Source organism: Euprymna scolopes, chromosome 41 (assembly GCF_053919585.1).
Source record: "Euprymna scolopes isolate OS-2025 chromosome 41, ASM5391958v1, whole genome shotgun sequence".
In the NCBI taxonomy this organism is placed as follows: Eukaryota; Metazoa; Mollusca; class Cephalopoda; order Sepiida; family Sepiolidae; genus Euprymna; species Euprymna scolopes.
Genome location: NC_136522.1, coordinates 3918654 through 3937331, shown reverse-complemented (window position 1 = coordinate 3937331; position 18678 = coordinate 3918654). Strand labels below are relative to the sequence as shown.

The 18678-nt window shown below is 36.4% G+C and overlaps 1 protein-coding gene across 2 annotated transcripts in view; it reads left to right on the top strand.

Moving 5' to 3' along the window:
• The window catches only part of LOC145266309 (cytochrome P450 4V2-like), a 76862-nt gene that overhangs the window by 51694 nt on the left and 6490 nt on the right, over positions 1 to 18678 (top strand). For both annotated transcript variants that reach the window (XM_080121863.1, XM_080121864.1), the window contains 4 exons: positions 232 to 438; positions 2889 to 2991; positions 5597 to 5664; positions 10874 to 10940. In XM_080121863.1, coding sequence (XP_079977989.1) covers positions 232 to 438; positions 2889 to 2991; positions 5597 to 5664; positions 10874 to 10940 — 445 coding nt within the window. The remainder of the gene's footprint in view (positions 1 to 231; positions 439 to 2888; positions 2992 to 5596; positions 5665 to 10873; positions 10941 to 18678) is intronic.

Below are 18678 nucleotides of genomic sequence, written 5' to 3'. Positions count from 1 at the left end.
TCATTATTATTATTTCTCACTATTTTATTATTATTATTATTATTATTATTATTATCATTATTATTATTATTATTATTATTATTACTATTATTATTTTTTTTATTATTATTATTATTATTATTACTATTTATTATTATTATTATTATTATTATTATTATTATTACTATTTATTATTATTATTATTATTATTATTATTACTATTTATTATTATTATTATTATTATTTTTGCAGATTATTGAACTCCGCCAAAAGGAATATAACGAAAACGAGGCTAAGATAATAGAGGAAGAAAATGCAAAAATGGATGCTGCGGAAGAAACGAACATTTACATCAAGAAGAAAAGACGTGTGTTTTTGGACCTGTTGCTCTATCATTGGCATCGAGGCGATCTGACGACAAAAGACATACAGGCAGAAGTCGACACTTTTATGTTCGCGGTAAACATTGCATGTGTCCTCCTCCTCCTCATCATCATCATCATCATCATCATCATCATCATCATCATCATCATCATCATCATCATCATCCCTCCTCCTCCTCCTCCTCCTCCTCCTAATCATCATCATCATCATCATCATCATCATCATCATCATCATCATCCCCATCCTCCCCATCATCATCATCATCATCATCATCATCATCATCATCATCATCATCATCAGTTTCTCGGTGGATTTGCTTGATCTGACTTTTGGAGTCTGAGAGAGCCAACATGCTTCCACTTAAAAACTCTATCTCTTGTTGTCTGGTGCATAGCTCCTCTCTTAGCACCCTTGCGACAAACTTTGTGCAAATTTTCTGCATCTTCATTTCCTCACAAATAATTGCATGTGCAGTTCCCACACTGATGTCAAACTGCGTACTTCTTGTCTCTTTAAACACACGATGACCCTTATCCAAGAAATTCTTTATTTGGCCAATCAACCATGGTGTTCTGACTTGCTTACTTTTCAAGAGTCAACGACAATTTTAAATGCAAATGTACAAAAAAGTCTGGAAACTTATTGAAAGCACCTCGTACTCCTCATCTGAGTTCTCATCTCCATTTCTGCGGATGACACCTTCATACTCTTCTCGCCACACAAGGAACATCACCAAACAATGTGAACTCTATCCTTCCATCTATACGATTCATGACGAAAAACAAACATAACAAATTATGATTCCTAGATGTGCCGATAACTCGCACTGGTCAGAGATTTATGCCATTTTTATCAAAACCCAACTTTCACTAGACAATATCTGAACTGTGACTTCCACCATCCATATCACATAAAAAAAGGAATCGACTGTTTTGACTTGCAAAACTGAGCTTTGTGTGAAGGTTTTATAGCGAAAAGACCAGTGCACAGGGGCAATCCTGCTCTCTTGGCCCAGAAAGTCTTGATCCAATGGCATGAAAGAACCATTACCATTGGGTGCCGCATCCTCCTGTAGGTACTCTAATGACACTTGCTGCCACCACCTGCACAACCATTAATCTTCAGGTGAACTCTTCCACTTGTTGTTTCATTGGGAGTTAGGCTTTGTATGCAGTAGGGCTGACGCAGCCCGATTCTAACTCACTGAAGGTTTGAAACTCCTTGGCTACTCTCACCTGGTTTAGCAAGCTTGCCAAAGCTAGTATCCAAAGTGTGGTTGCTGTTGCATGCAATAGCTATGGGGAGTCACAGGTGAGAGGTGAGTGCCAGGTGAAGTCCAGTAACAGACGAGCTCTCCTAAGAAAAGGACATGGCGAACCCCACCTCCTACCAAAGGTACTAACCACTCCTTGAATATCCCATACACCCATATAAATATAAAGCAATACATATCAAGAGGAGAAACACTCCATTAAAACAACTATTCACAAAGCATGACATCAGCTCCAAGAAATCTGGACCAAACACCAAAGGACACGCTCCGAAAACTCATCACAGTTTGTATACTATACATGAAGGGCTTGTCGGAAAAAGTTCAAAGAATATGTAATTCATATCAAAACAGTTTCTGAATTTTTTTAGATGAGGATTGGTTATTTGTATTCTTTGGATTCCTCGGACTACTGTTCTCATCTTGAGTGTCATTTTCACAACGTTTCGGTTAATATAATCATCAACCTTCTTCAGGTGTATGTTGTTGAACTCAGGAATGTTTCTGTCGAACTCGGAAATTTGAACGGAATTTCGAACGGGGCCCTTTATTTACTTCATGGGGGTAGTATGCTCTTGTTCTGTCAGCCATGACTGGATAGAGGTCCTAAGTAATTCGCAATTGTATTTCTCGGTCCCCTATACTGAGGATTGAACCTTCATCCTCCAGGAGAATATCATTTTCACAATTGATTTTTCCAAGTACTCTAACCACTGCGCCACGAGTCCTTGGTTCAATCCTCAGTGTGGGTGGCTGAAGATTACAAGGACCCATGGTGCAATGAATAACCCTAACCCTAACCCTAACCACTGCGCCACGAGACCTTCCGCAAGGAAGTAAATAAAGGGCTCCATTCAAAATTCCGTCCAAATTCCCAAGTTCAGTAGAAACATTCCCGAGTTCAAGAAGAAACACCTGAAGAAGGTCGGAGGTTACACCGATCGAAATGTTGTGAAAATAACACTCAAGATGAGAACAGTAGTCTGAAGAATCCAAATAATATGAATATCAGGACAGTATTCAGAATCAACTCTCCGAAAGCATCCTGTACGAGTCAAATCCGCACGGAAAAAAATCTTTGCTGTAAAAGGTCATCCCATTAATTATTGTTTAATGATTCTGATTTTGATGTTTAATCAGATATTGCAGAAATTAAATCAAGTTTTTCTGTTTTTTTTTTTTTTACGCAGGGGCACGACACAACATCGGTTGCGACTATGTGGGCTCTTTTCATGATTTTTTTTTTTTTACGCAGGGGCACGACACAACATCGGTTGCGACTATGTGGGCTCTTTTCATGATTGTTTCGCATCCTGAAGTTTACGAAAAAGTCAACCAGGAAATCGACTTTATTTTTGGTAAAACATTTTTATCCGCATTTTCATTGGTTATAAACATATTATATTGGAATACTAAATATCAGCGGATGTGTCAGCATTGTGATGATGCTGATGCTGATGATTGGTACTTAAATATTGTGATGATGATGGTGATATTGTGGCGTTGTTTTAACATTTGTCATTGTTCTAAGGGAGACAACTCTCTTTTACTAAGAGATTCGTTCATTTTTTTTTTTTTTTTTTTTTTTTTTATTACATTTTCACCCCAAACAAGGCAAATTGCCACTTTGGTGTAGGGGGCTACTATCAGGGGCAACAACTACTGGGGTACTATGTAGGGATTTGGGCAGCAAGGTGTCGGTTCACGTTACACTTGAACTTCTGCACGTCAGTACTGTTGGGGAAGCAGGGACCTGGAATGGAATTCCAGAGTCTTGCGGTTCTGGGGAAGAAACTATTGGAGTAAAAAGATCTTTTACATCTAGGGACCTCTACAGTGTGGGGGTGGGATCTAGTAGCCTGTCGGGTTTGTCGAGGGTGCTCGCGTCGTGGGGGCACAAGTGATTGCAGTTCATCAGAGCATTCACCACTAAAATACTTGTAGAACAGGCAGAGGGATGCAACATTTCGTCGATGGGACAGAGGCTGAAGCTTAGATGCCAGTTCAGGGCCTATCAGATTTGCGACTCTCTTTTGAACCTTGTCAAGGAGCGAGAGACTAGTAGCAGATGCACCAGCCCAGATGTGGCAGCAATACTCCATACATGGGCGAATGGTGGCCTTATAGAGGTACAGGATACTTTTGGGTGTTAGTAGTTTTCTAGCACGGTAGAGAGAGCCTACCTTTCTTGCAGCGGCCCTGGCAATGCCTTCAATGTAATTGTTCCAACTCATGTTTCCTGTGAACGTTAGGCCAAGGAGTTTGAAAGATGGACTCTCAGGTAAAGGGTCGTTGGCCATTGCTATTGGTGCTATTGCTATTTTTTTATCTCATGATTTAGGACTCTAATAATGCTGTCAGTAAGTTTACACGAACGGTTTACAAAACATACTATTATGTTTTTTGTTCTTTTTTTGGGGGGAGGGGGGGGTATTCAATTACAGAACGTATAGAACGTATAGTTTTAACAGGTGATTCTGCAGTTCAATTAACCGTTCAATTAACCGTTTTTGCATAAGTAACACACCAACATAAACCAAGCAGAAGAACCATTTAATATTTCACAAAAATTCTGTTTACATAGGACGGGGGGCGGTGGAGGAGCGTTAATGGTGGTTCAGGAAATTTTGTGGCAGTGATGAAAGTCTTGAAGATGACACTAACAACGATCTTTTAAGAGCCTTAGATATGAGATTTGAGCCGAGATATGTTCATGTGGATTTAAAAGTTAAAAACCGCAAGAACTTTCTCGTCAACCTGACATTACATATGAAAGATGCCGCTGTGGAATTTCCACAGGCCCCGCTAGTCAAATATGAATGTAAAGATCAGACGAAAGGTTCTTAATAAACTCTTTAAATGTTGCAGATGTTATCCTATGTATTTATCTAATTTCCACGTTGTTGAGAAGATGTGACACAAGAGTCGGAAAGTGGGATTAAAGAGCCCACACCCCAGCTTTGTTAGTTTTTGCCTCGAGAGATATAAAGGAAAGGGGCATGTCACAAAAATAAAAATAATTCATCAATAAAAAAAAAAAAATTTCGTTGCTACAAAGATTGTCCATATCAAATTTTTAAAAAATGTCCAAGTTGCTCCCGTGCTGTGTGTTGAAATTATCAATCACTGCCAGACTCAACAGTTGTCTCCCTTGTATTTGTCTCTCTCACAGTGAGAAGATTGACATGAGAGTCGGAAAATGAGATTAAAGAACCTTCCCCCCCCATCTTAAAAGGAGTACTGTCACCTGCAAAATGTTCATGCGCAACCTTGTTGACATTCCCCTGGTAGACGTGCCTCAGGCAATTAGCAATAAACTAACCACTTCTCAAAGAGAGAAGGTAAAGCCTGGGAAGGTGGACCACTTAGAACTGCGCAGTGTTATGAAGTAGGGAGAACACAATAAATTATCTTTATATTGATCTAGCTATCTATCCCTACCACAGTAAACAGGGTAAAGCCTGGGAGGTTGGGCCACCTAGAACTGCACAGAAATAGCAATATACACAGTCAACAGGGAAAAGTGGCTTAGATTCTTTTTTTAATTCATCACTAGAAAATATTTCCTTTTCTTTTGTCGGAATTAGTATAAATTCTAAAATTTATGAAAAAGATCCCGTAGAAAAATACTTATACATAAAAATAGAATTTATCGAATTATCGAGTTTTATCGGAATTTTTAACGGGGAATAGTTGTGTGACTAATTCTGTATGACAAACTGACTTATCTCTTGCTTTCCTCGAAATCTGCCATAAAAAAATAGAAAATCTCTGACTGCTGATGTCCATGTGGAGATCTTGCATATCTACGGGATCATTTTTCGTAATGTTTAAAATGTGTACTTATTTCGACATTTACCAAATTTGATTGCATTCCTCTTAAAATCAATTACTTTTGAATTAATTACTTTTAAAAATTAATTGTTAGAAAATATTTTGATGTGAGAATCTTTTTGTTCACAGGTGATTCTGATCGACCTGCAACGCCTGACGATTTGAAAAGGTTAGATTACTTAGAAATGGCGATGAAGGTAAGGCATGTTGGCAATAGTCAAGATTGTTTTTTTTTTTTTTTTTTTTACATGGGTGTCACCACTTATCAAGGCCCAGAGGCCACTCGAGGATAAGGGTAATAGGTATACATTAGTCATTGTGATTTTAGCATAGTAAACAGTGGGAATTTTGTAACTTGGATTACTTAGGGGGACGATTCAATTAGAACTTGTTCACATTGGACTTTTTCTTTCTTTTCTTTTTTTCATAGGTATCAACACATTATCAAGGCCAAGAGGCCACTCAAGGAAAAGGGTTAAAGAGTGTACAGTAGAAATTGGACAATATAATAATCATTAGTAATGAAAATTTGTTAAATTTGATAACTTATATGGAACGGCTCATCAAGAACTTATTTACGTTAGACTTGAAGACAACAATATTGTAGTCAGCCGAAAAGCAGGAAAACGGAAGACAATTCCACAGGCGTGCAGTTCTAAGAAAGAAGCTTTGTTCATGGAATCTACGTTTAGGTTTAGGCACAGATAAAGAGTGGGGGGAATTATTGATAGTGTTTACAGCTAGACGAGTGTTTCTTGTGAAAGTTTGGCGAGGGGGCACCATAGATTGAAGCTCAGTCGAACACTTTCCATGAAAATAACAATACATCAGAGACAAACTCGCAACATCTCTTCTGTGAGATAGAGGTTGCAAGGAAGAGAAAAGGACATCTCCTACGAGGCTATGAAGTCTATTTTGAACTCTATCAAGGCAGGACAAGTTCTTTCTAGCAGCTCCTGCCCAGATGTGGCAACAGTATTCCATCCTTGGACGTACCTGGCTCTTATATAGATAGAGAATTGCATCACCAGTGAGATATCTACCGGATCGATAGAAAGATCCCACCATTTTTCCAGCGGCCTTGGCAACAGATTTGATGTACGTGTTCCATTTAAGATCAGGAGTAATGGTCAAACCCAGAAGCTTGTCAAAACTTGAGGCCTCCTGAAGACGAGAGCCATTCATTTCAATTGATGCCAGATGGGGATCAGAATGTTGATGATGTAAAGAGAGAAGCTTGGTTTTAGATGCATTAAAAGTAACCAGCCACTCCTTTCCCCATTGTACTACATGCTCAAGATCAGAGGAGAGAGAATTGGAGAGAACTTGGTCGTTTACTGTCTTAGATATGCTACCATAAATGGTAGTGTCGTCAGCATAAATGTCTACAAATGATGTAAGGATGTGATTTGGAAGATCATTAATGTAGATCAGGAAAAGAGTTGGGCCCAGGATGGACCCCTGAGAGACACCGGCATTAATACTGTGGACTTCTGATTTTTGCCCCTCAACTACTACTTTTATGAACCTATCAGAAAGAAATGATTTAATAATTGAGAAGACATTTCCAGCTATACCATAGCTAGAGATCTTATGAAGTAAACCTTTATGCCATACCCTATCAAAGGCCTTAGATATGTCAAGAGCAATTGCCCTAGAAAGGTTGCCTCCATCGAGAGATTTGCTAATCCTATGAGATATAACTGTAAGCACATCTGCTGTAGATCTAGCAGAACGGAAACCATATTGAGTGTCACTAAGAAGGTTATTTTTGTTGAGATGGTTGATTACTTCTGTATTTAACACAGATTCCAGCAACTTACTCATGACGCACAGGAGACTTATTGGTTTGTACTGAGAGGGGGATGAGCGATCACCTGAATTCTTAAATACAGGGCATACTGATGAAATTTTCCAGGGAGATGGGAAACTATTCTCCTTAAGACAACGTTTAAATAGTTTTGTAAGTATGGGCGCTAGTTCAGGTTGAAGTTTTTTGAGTACTATAATTGGATTACCGTCCGGGCCAGTTGCTTTACTGGAATCAAGGTTTTAGATTAGCTTGGCAACATCACGTACAGATATACGTATATCACATAGTGTGTTTTCAGATACAGGAGGAAATATTGGGGGTTGGCGGCCTTGATCGCAAAGGGTAGAATTAGCTGCAAAGTTCTTGGCAAAGAGTTTGGCTTTGTCTGATGCTGACGAGATTAACTCAGGTCCATTGATGATAGTTGGGATGGAGCACACACTTCTGTTCAAGATTCTGTTTGCAATTTGCCAAAACTGGTGGGAACCAAGCCGCCGCTCAGCTACTTTGGACTTGACGGACTGAGCATACAACTCTCTTGTATTCTTTATTACTTTCTTACAATGGTTGCTGGCAGTCCTGAAAGCGGCTTTAGTTTCCATACATCTATTACGTTGGAAGCAGTGGAAAAAGTGATTTCTGTGCGCAATAGCAGCAGCACATTCTGGAGAAAACCATGGCTGACTGTTAGGTTTTTGCTGGAACTTTTTCGAGGGTATGAAATTGTCTATACCTACAATTAACCATTCTGTCAGGTCTGATACTATAGACGACACATTCTTTTTAAACATGGAACGCAGAGGAAGATACTATATAAATGTACGGAAACTATCCCAGTCAGCCATAGTGTATCGATATACTGTACGATGAAGAGGTACATCAGAGGACTTATTACATTTCATTTTTATCTTAATTGATACCACTGAGTGGTCGGAAGATCCAAGAGGAGACAGAACGGAAACTGAACATAGTTCAGGGCAAGTTGTGAGAAAAAGATCTAGTAGGCGCGCATACTGGCCGTCATTGTCGGGCACACGGGTGGGTTCCTGAACAATCTGAGTGAGGTCATAGGCAATGGAGAAATCATGACAGAACCTCCCCTCATCATCGGTCTTGTTTGAGTGGGTCAACCATTCGACGTTGTGAACATTGAAGTCTCCACATACGTGAATGTTAGCTGAAGGATAAGCAGATAGGACTTGGTCAATTTTCTCAGATATGCTTTTTGTTTTTTTGTCTATGCTCTTTGACTTCAGGTTTCTGCTGTCCATTTTGCTGGATATTTAAAAATGGTCAAGCACACAAGAAAGCCATTCCTTAACATGAGGAAAAAAGGATTGGCTTTCATGTTATCTGAAACGAAGAAAGAAACCATATCTTGCAGAAAGAAACCATATCTTGCTCGTCATTGGAAGTCAAACATAGCAAACAATCTTGACTATAACCGACAAGTTGTTTAACTTTAATGTTTAAAAAAAACAACAACAAAGAACTCGGATTCGCAGTACATTTTTTTGCCTGTGGAGCAGTAATATATTTGAATGAGGTTAAACAGCTTTGGCGGAAGTTCACTTCAGTTCACTAAGTCAAATGTTGCTGCAAAGTCCGTAAAGCTAATGACTGTGTGCTGTTGTTAGTACCAGCATTGTTCACATTTCAGATAATATTACGTTTCTAAAGACTCCTAAAATTTGTAGTAGAACTGCCTGCAAGGACCTGTGGCGCAGTGGTTAGAGTACTTGAAAAAATCAACTGTAAAAGTGATAATCTGAAGGTTGAAGGTTCAATTCCTAGTATGGGTAATCAAAAAATACAATTGTGAATCTTATTCAAACTCAACCAGTGCTTCTGTCACGGAACACAAACCCTAACGTGAATTCTGTGTGACCAACGCACCGTTCCGACATTTAAAAAGACTACCGTAAAAACAACAAACGGACTTCTACTGATTTTATGCTCCAACAACATGACAAAAAAAAAAAAAAAAAATGACATACTGAAGATGAAGGTTTCCTTCGAAATATATTTATGAATTCCAATATAATTTCAAACAAAATAAATATCTGTTTATTTTGTGATAATGCGTTGTTTTGGCTTCAATCATATCTAATATGTTTTTTATTTTATTACAATTGTGAATTACTTAGGACTTCTATCCAGTTACGGCTGACAGAACAAGTGTATGCTGCCTCTAATAAGTAAATAAAGGGTGCTCAGAAAAGATCAGACTATTTGACCAAGATGGACATCAATACAGTTCCTCACCCTCCCTATAGTCCAAACCTTGCTCCATGTGACTTTTAGTTATTCCCTGAGCTTACGGAAAACCTTAGCTGCTGCCTTTATGAGACAGTTGAGATAAAAGAGTCTGTCACGAGGGTCATTGACACGCTCATAAAAGAGGACCTCCATGAGGCTTTCTAGATGTTGTTTGGATAGGTGCAACAAGTGCTTTGCAGCTGGAGGAGATTACTTAAAAGAGGATTACAGTTTCATGAAACTTATTAAGGGCGCCTTGTGTATGTCACTGATTATGTAAAAAGAAGAACTTTTTAATACATTTTCAATGCATTTTAATGAATTTTTAATACATTTTTAATACATTTTTAATTCATTTTAAATACATTTTAATGCATTTATATACATTTTAAATACATTTTAAATACATTTTTAATACATCTTAATGCATTTTTAATACATTTTAAATACATTTTCATACATTTCAATACATTTTTAATTCATTCTAAATACATTTTAATGCATTTTTAATACATTTAAAATACATTTTTAATACATTTTAATGCATTTTTAATACATTTTAAATACATTTTTAATACATTTTTAATACATTTTAATACATTTTTAATACATTTTTAATTCATTTTAAATACATTTTAATACATTTTTAATACATTTTAATACATTTTTAATACATTTTAATACATTTTTAATACATTTTAAATACATTTTTGAGAGATTTTTAATAAATTTTGAATACACTTTAAATACATTTTAAATACATTCTAAATACATTTTAAATGTATTTTTAATACATTTTAATACATTTTAAATACATTTTAATACATTTTAAATATATTTTAAATACATTTTTAATACATTTTAATACATTTTAAATACATTTTTGATACCTTTTTAATAAATTTTTAATACATTTTTAATACCTTTTTAATACATTTTTAATACATTATAAATACATTTTTAATACATTTTTAATACATTTTAAACACATTTAAAAATTTTTTTATACATTTATAATACATTTTTCAGACATTTTTAATACATTTTTTATACATTTTAAATACATTTTTAATACATTTTAAATACATTTTTAATACATTTTAATACATTTTTAATACAGTTTTAATATATTTTTATACATTTTAAATACATTTTTAATACATTTTTAATACATTTTTAATACATTTGTTATACATTTGTTATACATTTTTAATACATTTTTAATACATTTTAAATTCATTTTTAATATATTTTTAATACATCTTAAATACATTTTTAATACATTCTTTATACATTTAAAATACATTTTTAATACATCATTTGTTTATTTACAGGAAAGTCAGAGAATTTACCCGTCTGTTCCATTTATTGGACGAAGGACAACAGAAGAACTTGAAATCGGTAAATATGAAGAATTTCATTCCATTAACTGAAATGATCGATTAATGTTTCTTTCGTTAAATTCTTAACTAGCGTTGGGATGTTAATTGCAATCAAAAACTGAAAAGAATTTTGATATATCAGAATCAGTATTGAAATCAGAAAAATGTCCAATTCCAAATAGATTCTTTTAAGCTTTATAATTGTATTTATTTTTATTTATTTTTCTTTTTTTATGGAAATCACTCCAGAGAAGGCATGAAGGAACTTGATACATGGAGCTAACAAGAATGATTATCGCAATTACAGATGTTTTTTGCTGATTTCACAATAAAAGCCTTTTAAGCAACAACTAGATCTTCTGAACTCGCGGGGAGATGAGTAAAAGTGGAAAGGTATTATTAAGACAGACGCTTTCAGAGCTGTGTTAGACAGATTTTTATAAAATCTTGCATATGACAATGAAATCCTGGTCACAGCATCATTGTAATGAAGTTGCTTTTTTTTTTTACATAGTAGTTACCACTTATCACAGCCCAGAAGCCATTCGGGGATAAGGGTTATTGCGTGTACACTACTCAATGGGATAATATCATAGCAATCGTTAGTAATGGAGATTTTATAAAGTGTCTTACTTAAGGGGGCGGTTTATCAGGAATTTGTTTATGTTGGACTTGAAGACATCCAAGTTGTAGGCAGGTGGGAAACAGGCAAACGGAAGAGAGTTCCACAGGTGTGCACTTCTAAGGAAAAAGCTTTGTTCATGGAATCTACGTTTTGATTTAGACACAGATAAAGAATGAAGACAGGCTCGCAACGTCTCTTCTGTGGGAGAGAGGTTGCAGGGAAGAGAAAAGGGCATCCCCCACTAGACCACAAAGTTTATTTTGTACCCTGTCAAGGCAGGATAGGCTGTTTTTAGCAGCTCCTGGCCAGATGTGGCAGCAGTACTCGATCCTTGGACGTACTTAGCTTTTATATAGATAGAGAATTGCATAAGTAGTGAGATATTTTCTGGAGCGGTAGAAGGATCCCACCATTTTTCCAGCGACCTTGGCAACAGACTTGATGTACGTGTTCCATTTCAGTTCAGGAGTAAAGGTCAATTCCAGAAGCTTATCAAAACATGGAGCCTCCCCTAGACGAGAGCAATCCATTTCAATTGATGCCAGATGGGGATCAGAATGTTGATGATGTAAAGATAGGAGCTTGGTTTTAGATGCATTAAAAGTAACCAGCCACCTCTTCCCCCACTGTACCACACGCTCAAGATCAGAGGAGAGAGAATCAGAGAGAACTTTGTTGTTTACGGCCTTTGATGTGTTGTCATAGATAGTCGTGTCATCAGCATAGATGTCAACAAATGATTTAAGTATGTGTTTTGGGAGATCATTGATGTAGATCAGGAAAAGAGTTGGGCCCAAGATGGACCCCTGAGGGACTCCAGCATTAATACTGTGGTCCTCTGATTTCTGCCCATCAACCACCACTACTCTTATGAGCCTATCAGAGAGAAATGATTAAATAATTGAGAAAACATTTCCAGTTCTAACATAGTTTTCTGGCATTGCTGTTACATCCTAGTCAGTTTAAAACCTCTAAGCAGATCACCTCAGTTAAACACGTATGGACGTGTCTTTCATTGAGGTTTTGAGATTTCAGTTTGGATTCGGCATAATTAACGGTTTGGTGTCATCAATTTCTTCCAGAGAATTAATTACCTGGGCTGGGTACGAGCAGCTGAAATTTGAACGCTTATCTAAATGGAGTGGACAAACCATATTTTTTTAATAAAAAATATATAAATTATTTTTACATTTCAACTTCTGAAGAAACATAATTAAAATTTGAAAGTTTTAGTTGAGCTTGATCATGGTTGCGGCATTCACCCTGTGTCAGTTTCGTTGGCTCTTTCTAACAAGTTCACCACATCCTGAATACTAGCTAACTAGGCATGGCAATTCAAGGCTGCTTCTGCTATAAAAGCAAGTCATTCCTGGTTCCAGTGAAGGATTCCGTAAAGGTGAGAACCCAGAAAGAGAAGCATCCTGCTTCATGGTTTCAAGCTATGTTGGCCACAGCGACTTTTCTTCCAGAATGGTGGTGTTGGACTGATGAATTTATGGATGAAGTAAACTGGGTGTTGATGAAGGATGTGGCCGAACCAACAAAAGTATCAGGCAAGGAGAGATTTTTGGAGGAAGTGGATCTTGCGGCGTGTGTGGACTGTATTATTGGGGATAAACTGTTGCCAGAGGACATGCAGGATGGTTAAATACCTCCAGCTTGTGTAGGTCGCTTGCGCATATAAAGTTTGTGTAGGTCACTTGCCTATATAGTTTGTGTAGGTCACTTGCCTATATAGTTTGTGTAGGTCACTTGCCTATATATAGCTTGTGTAGATCGCTTGCCTATATAGTTTGTGTAGGTCACTTGCCTATATAGTTTGTGTAGGTCGCTTGCCTATATAGTTTGTGTAGGTCGCTTGCCTATATATAGCTTGTGTAGGTCGCTTGCCTATATAGTTTGTGTAGGTCACTTGCCTATATAGGCCAAATAGATCACTTGCCCATATAGTTTTGTAGGTCACTTGCCTATATAGTTTGTGTAGGTCACTTGCTTATATAGTTTGTATAGGTCGCTTGCCTATATATAGCTTGTGTAGGTCGCTTGCCTATACAGTTTGTGTAGGTCGCTTGCCTATATAGTTTGTGTAGGTCACTTGCTTATATAGTTTGTGTAGGTCGCTTGCCTATATAGTTTGTGTAGGTCACTTGCCTATATAGTTTGTGTAGGTCACTTGCCTATATACGCCAAATAGATCACTTGCCTATATAGTTTGTGTAGGTCACTTGCTTATATAGTTTGTGTAGGTCGCTTGCCTATATATAGCTTGTGTAGGTCGCTTGCCTACATAGTTTGTGTAGGTCACTTGCCTATATAGTTTGTGTAGGTCACTTGCTTATATAGTTAGTGTAGGTCGCTTGCCTATATAGTTTGTGTAGGTCACTTGCCTATATAGTTTGTGTAGGTCACTTGCCTATATAGCTTGTGTAGGTCACTTGCCTATATAGCTTGTGTAGGTCACTTGCCTATATAGTTTGTGTAGGTCACTTGCTTATATAGTTTGTGTAGGTCACTTGCTTATATAGTTTGTGTAGGTCGCTTGCCTATATAGTTTGTGTAGGTCACTGTCCTATATAGTTTGTGTAGGTCACTTGCCTATATAGTTCTCTGTGGGAGATAATGTGGTTCGAACTTGGCACATGAAGGTTGTCAGTCCACATCGTTAACCACTGAGCCATCATCACTTCTTTGTTGTAGAGGAGGAGGAGGAGGAGAGTGGGATGAGGATTGCCAGCATTGATAAGTGAAATGATGGAAAACGGATTTGATAATTATTGCTGGCAATCATTTGCCTGATATCTTTCTAGTTAGAATTCTTTCTAGAAAGATAGTAGGGAACCACATGAAGGTTGCCAACATCTCTGAGTAAAAGTGTTTCCATAGAACGAACTGGATTCGAATGTGGTACAGCCAGATTATCAGTCCATGCTGTTAACTTTTTGCTGCTGTTGGTTTTTATTCCTATTTACTTGCTTCCCCACGAGGGCAGAGTTATACGCAAGTTTGGATAGGAACAAAAATAAAAATTGTCTCAGTCTAGGAGGATTTCTCCTCCACTGATCGAGGACAGAAAAGGTGAAGTGTAGTATCAAAACAGATACTACACTTTGCTCCCAGCCAAAAGGCATTTTTGATTATTGCTGAGCATCATTTGTGATGATTTTGTTGTGTTAGAGAATGGATAGAGAGAGAGAAAGGGAGAGAGAGGAGGGGGAGTGTGAATTACAGTGTAGACACGTTGACCAGAAGTCATGATCAGCTGATTGGATTGCGTGTGAGTCATGTGATCAGGTTAGCTGAATCGAGATTTGGTTGCGACTTGGACGAGAGCGGACGGCTTTGCCGTTGTCTCCTCCCCTTCGCTGGGGGTGGGGAACGAACGCTGACGTGGTAGAAATAAGACCTAGAAGAAGAAACCACAGGCCAAATTCATTTTCCTTACATCTGTGAACAAACTGGAAGGTGAATGAAAAAACTATAGAACCGATTTCTTGTCTTGGTGTGAAATAAATCTTCGTCCCCAAAAACAGGTATCAAGTCTCCCTCCCAGACGAAAATTTCCAGATGGACCAACAAAATGGCAGAAGGTATGTTCAAATGACATGTCACACACATATTCACTCTTAACAGCATATGCACATATGTAATAAAAAGACCACTAGATGATCACACACACAACGTCATTAACTCTGATAAGATAATCAAACACACAATCTTTTATAAATAGACACGTTTTAATATATCATCTCCATTCCAATTTCAACCAATATACAACAAACGCTCATTTTATGATACGACAATGTAACAGTTGGCGTTCATTTCCCTGATATCTTCCTGTTAAGAATTCTTTCTAGAAGGACATCGGGTACTTACGAGAGGGACCACATGAAAGTTGCCAATATTTTAAATATGCAGAGGTGTCTATTTTTGCGTTCCTGATTAGTTGAAATAAGATTTCCATGTCTTATCCAATCAAGAGTCGATATTTTTTACAAAAATCTATTACCTGTGGCTGATCGATGTTGTCATTCATTTCGAATGGATCAGATAGTATAAGTATTTATTTGCTTTCCCACCAAACCAAAATGTGACACAAGGTCGTTTTTAATGTGGGGTTAAACCAGCTCCCCGAAAAAAGGCAAAAGGGGCACTATGGTTGGGACCAAAAATAATAATTGTCTCAGTATAGAGGGTTCCCCCTCTATTGACCGAGACAAATTACCTTAAGTGTAGCATCAGAACAGATACTACACCTTGAGATATTAAATTTTTTATTAACAGGAAAAAAATACAATTGGGAAAATGAACAAAAAAATTTAGGCACAAGGTCAAACACTTTGATCCCAGCCCAAAGGCCAAGAACAACAGAAAAAAAAGCAAGCCTTGGCATTCATTTCCTCCATATCTTTCTAGTTAGAATTTTTTCTAGAAAGATGGGAGAGACCACATGAAGGTTGCCAGCATCGATAAGTGAAAGTGTCTCTGTGGAATAAACTGGATTCAAACTTGGCACACTCAGGTTGTCAGTTCATGTCGTAAACCAATTAGTCACCATCACTTTTTGCTGCTGCTGCTGCTGCTAATTGCTACTGATTATCATTCATGATGATTTTGGTGTCATTCATTTCTCCGATATATTTCTGGTCGCCGCCACACGTGCTTAAGGCCATCAGAACCAAACAAATTAAATTTCGTCTGGTTCCAGTAATCTATGGGCTTTACTGACATGTCTTCAGCAAACTGTTTGCGAGCTTGCTTGTGTATTGCCTTCAAAAAAGGCTTCCTCCTGGGGTGATAGCCATGCACACCAATTTGAGGAGTACAAAGATAAGTGTGTCATGCCTCCAGTCAAGCATGATGGAGGGAATGTCATGGTCTGGGGCTGCATGAGTGCTTCATTTGTTGCCAGGAATTTAGCTTTTAATGGCTTTTTATTTTGAGTTATTTTGAGGGGAAAATAAATTAACTCTGTTATATATGCTGCAGACAGATTAATTTTTATTGTGTCAAAAAATTATTTTTTCAATGTTGTCCCATAAAGAGATATACTTAAATATTTGAAGAAATATGAGGGGGTGTACTCACTTTTGTGATACACTGTATATATATATATATATATATATATATATATATATATATATATATATATATATAAACTTATATGTAATATACTGAGCTCGTGTAATTCAGTAAATTTTCATATACCAATAGGTTTTAAGCCAAAAATGGTTGACTTAAGGATTAAGCTACAAAATTATCACATTTCATAATTGAGCATTAATATGTGTGCAAAATATTTAAATAGGATTTTCCGTAACCACAACCAAGGTAAATGTTTCTCGCATGCTTTTCCCGTTAGGGATTCCCCCCCACCCCTTTTTTCTTTCTATTCAAAAAATGTTACATTACCAAAAGTGTGTTTATTCATAAAGTCTGAAGAAATGCTGGTTTTTGAAAATTTTCAAACGATATAATGCTTGAAATTATCGAACTGGACATTGAAACAATTGTAATGTAAAATGAAATACACTTTTTGTTACCATCAACACCTTGTCTTTAAGTCTTGATTTTGCACACACAGTATATATATATATATATATATAGTCTTTGAAGTTTTTAACCTTTAAAACTATACAAAAAAATATTTTTTATCATTCGTTAGAAAACCATCTAGTCAGTAAGTCATTTAATCACCTGCAATCACTGCATCAACTCGCTCTCGAATTTACTATAATACCAATAATTTATTTTTCAAGGGATCATCAGTTGTTTACCATGAAACACTGTTTCGGGGATTTAAAAACAAAACAGTATATTACATCATGGCTCCCCAGCGGTGTTGATCAAACACCACCACCCTTAATCTTAGGAAGAAGACATGTTACAAACATTTGATCCAATTTCCTATTCTTAATTGCAATTACTAACCTTTTCATACTATAAAAATGAATTTCTTACCTGTGCGATCCATCAATTTCCACATTTAAAATGGATACATTTTTAATTTTTTAATTTATCAGTCTTGTATTTATAAGATTAGGATTAATCCATTTAACTACTTATCACCCCCACTATGATTAGTATTTAGTATATTTACATTCTTATTTATTTAAAATTAGATATATAAAGGTTAAAAATATTTTTACATATATACATTTTTTTTTAATATTTTTTTTTTTATAATATATAAATTTATTATATGCAATTATAAATACATTTTATACATTGCTAATATAGTTTTGGATTTCCTTTATTAATATAGTCTGGTTTATCTTAAACGATTTAAAAGCATCAGGATAACAAACAAATGCTTTATTTAACTATATATATATATATATATATATATATATATATATATATATATATATATATATATATATATAGTCAAGTACGTCCAAGGATGGAATACTGTTGCCATAGGATGGAATACTGTTGCCATATCTGGGCAGGAGCTGCTAAAAACAGCCTATCCTGCCTTGACAGAGTACAAAATAGACTGCAACCTCTCTCCCAAAGAAGAGACGTTGTGAGCCTATCCTTGTTTTATCGTTATTTCCATGGCAGGTGCTCGTCTGAACTCCAATCTCTGGTCCCCCCTCGCCAATCTTTCACGAAAAACACCCGTCTAGCTGAATCCACTGTGAAAAATTTCCCCCACTCTATATCTGTGCCTAAATCAAAACGCGGATTCCATGAATAAAGCTTCTTTCTTAGAACTGCACGCCTGTGGAACTCTGTTCCGTCTGCCTGCTTCCCTCCGGACTACAACTTGGATGTCTTCAAGTCCAATGTTAACAAATTCCTAATGAACCACCCCCTTAATTAAACATTTCATCAAATCTCCACACTAACGTAATGTACTTGCAATAACCCTTATCCCTGAGTGGCTTCCGGGCCTTGATAAGTGGTGATCACTGTAAAATATATATATATATATATATATATATATATATATATATATATATATATATATAGATATGTTTGTGTGTATGTATGTATGGATAACGAACAAATGCTTTATTTAACTATATATATATATGTGTATGTATGTATGTATTTATATATTGTTCTTAGTCTATAGACGGTTGATATAAGTACTAAGGCCGCTGGAAAAATGGTAGGATCCTTCCAG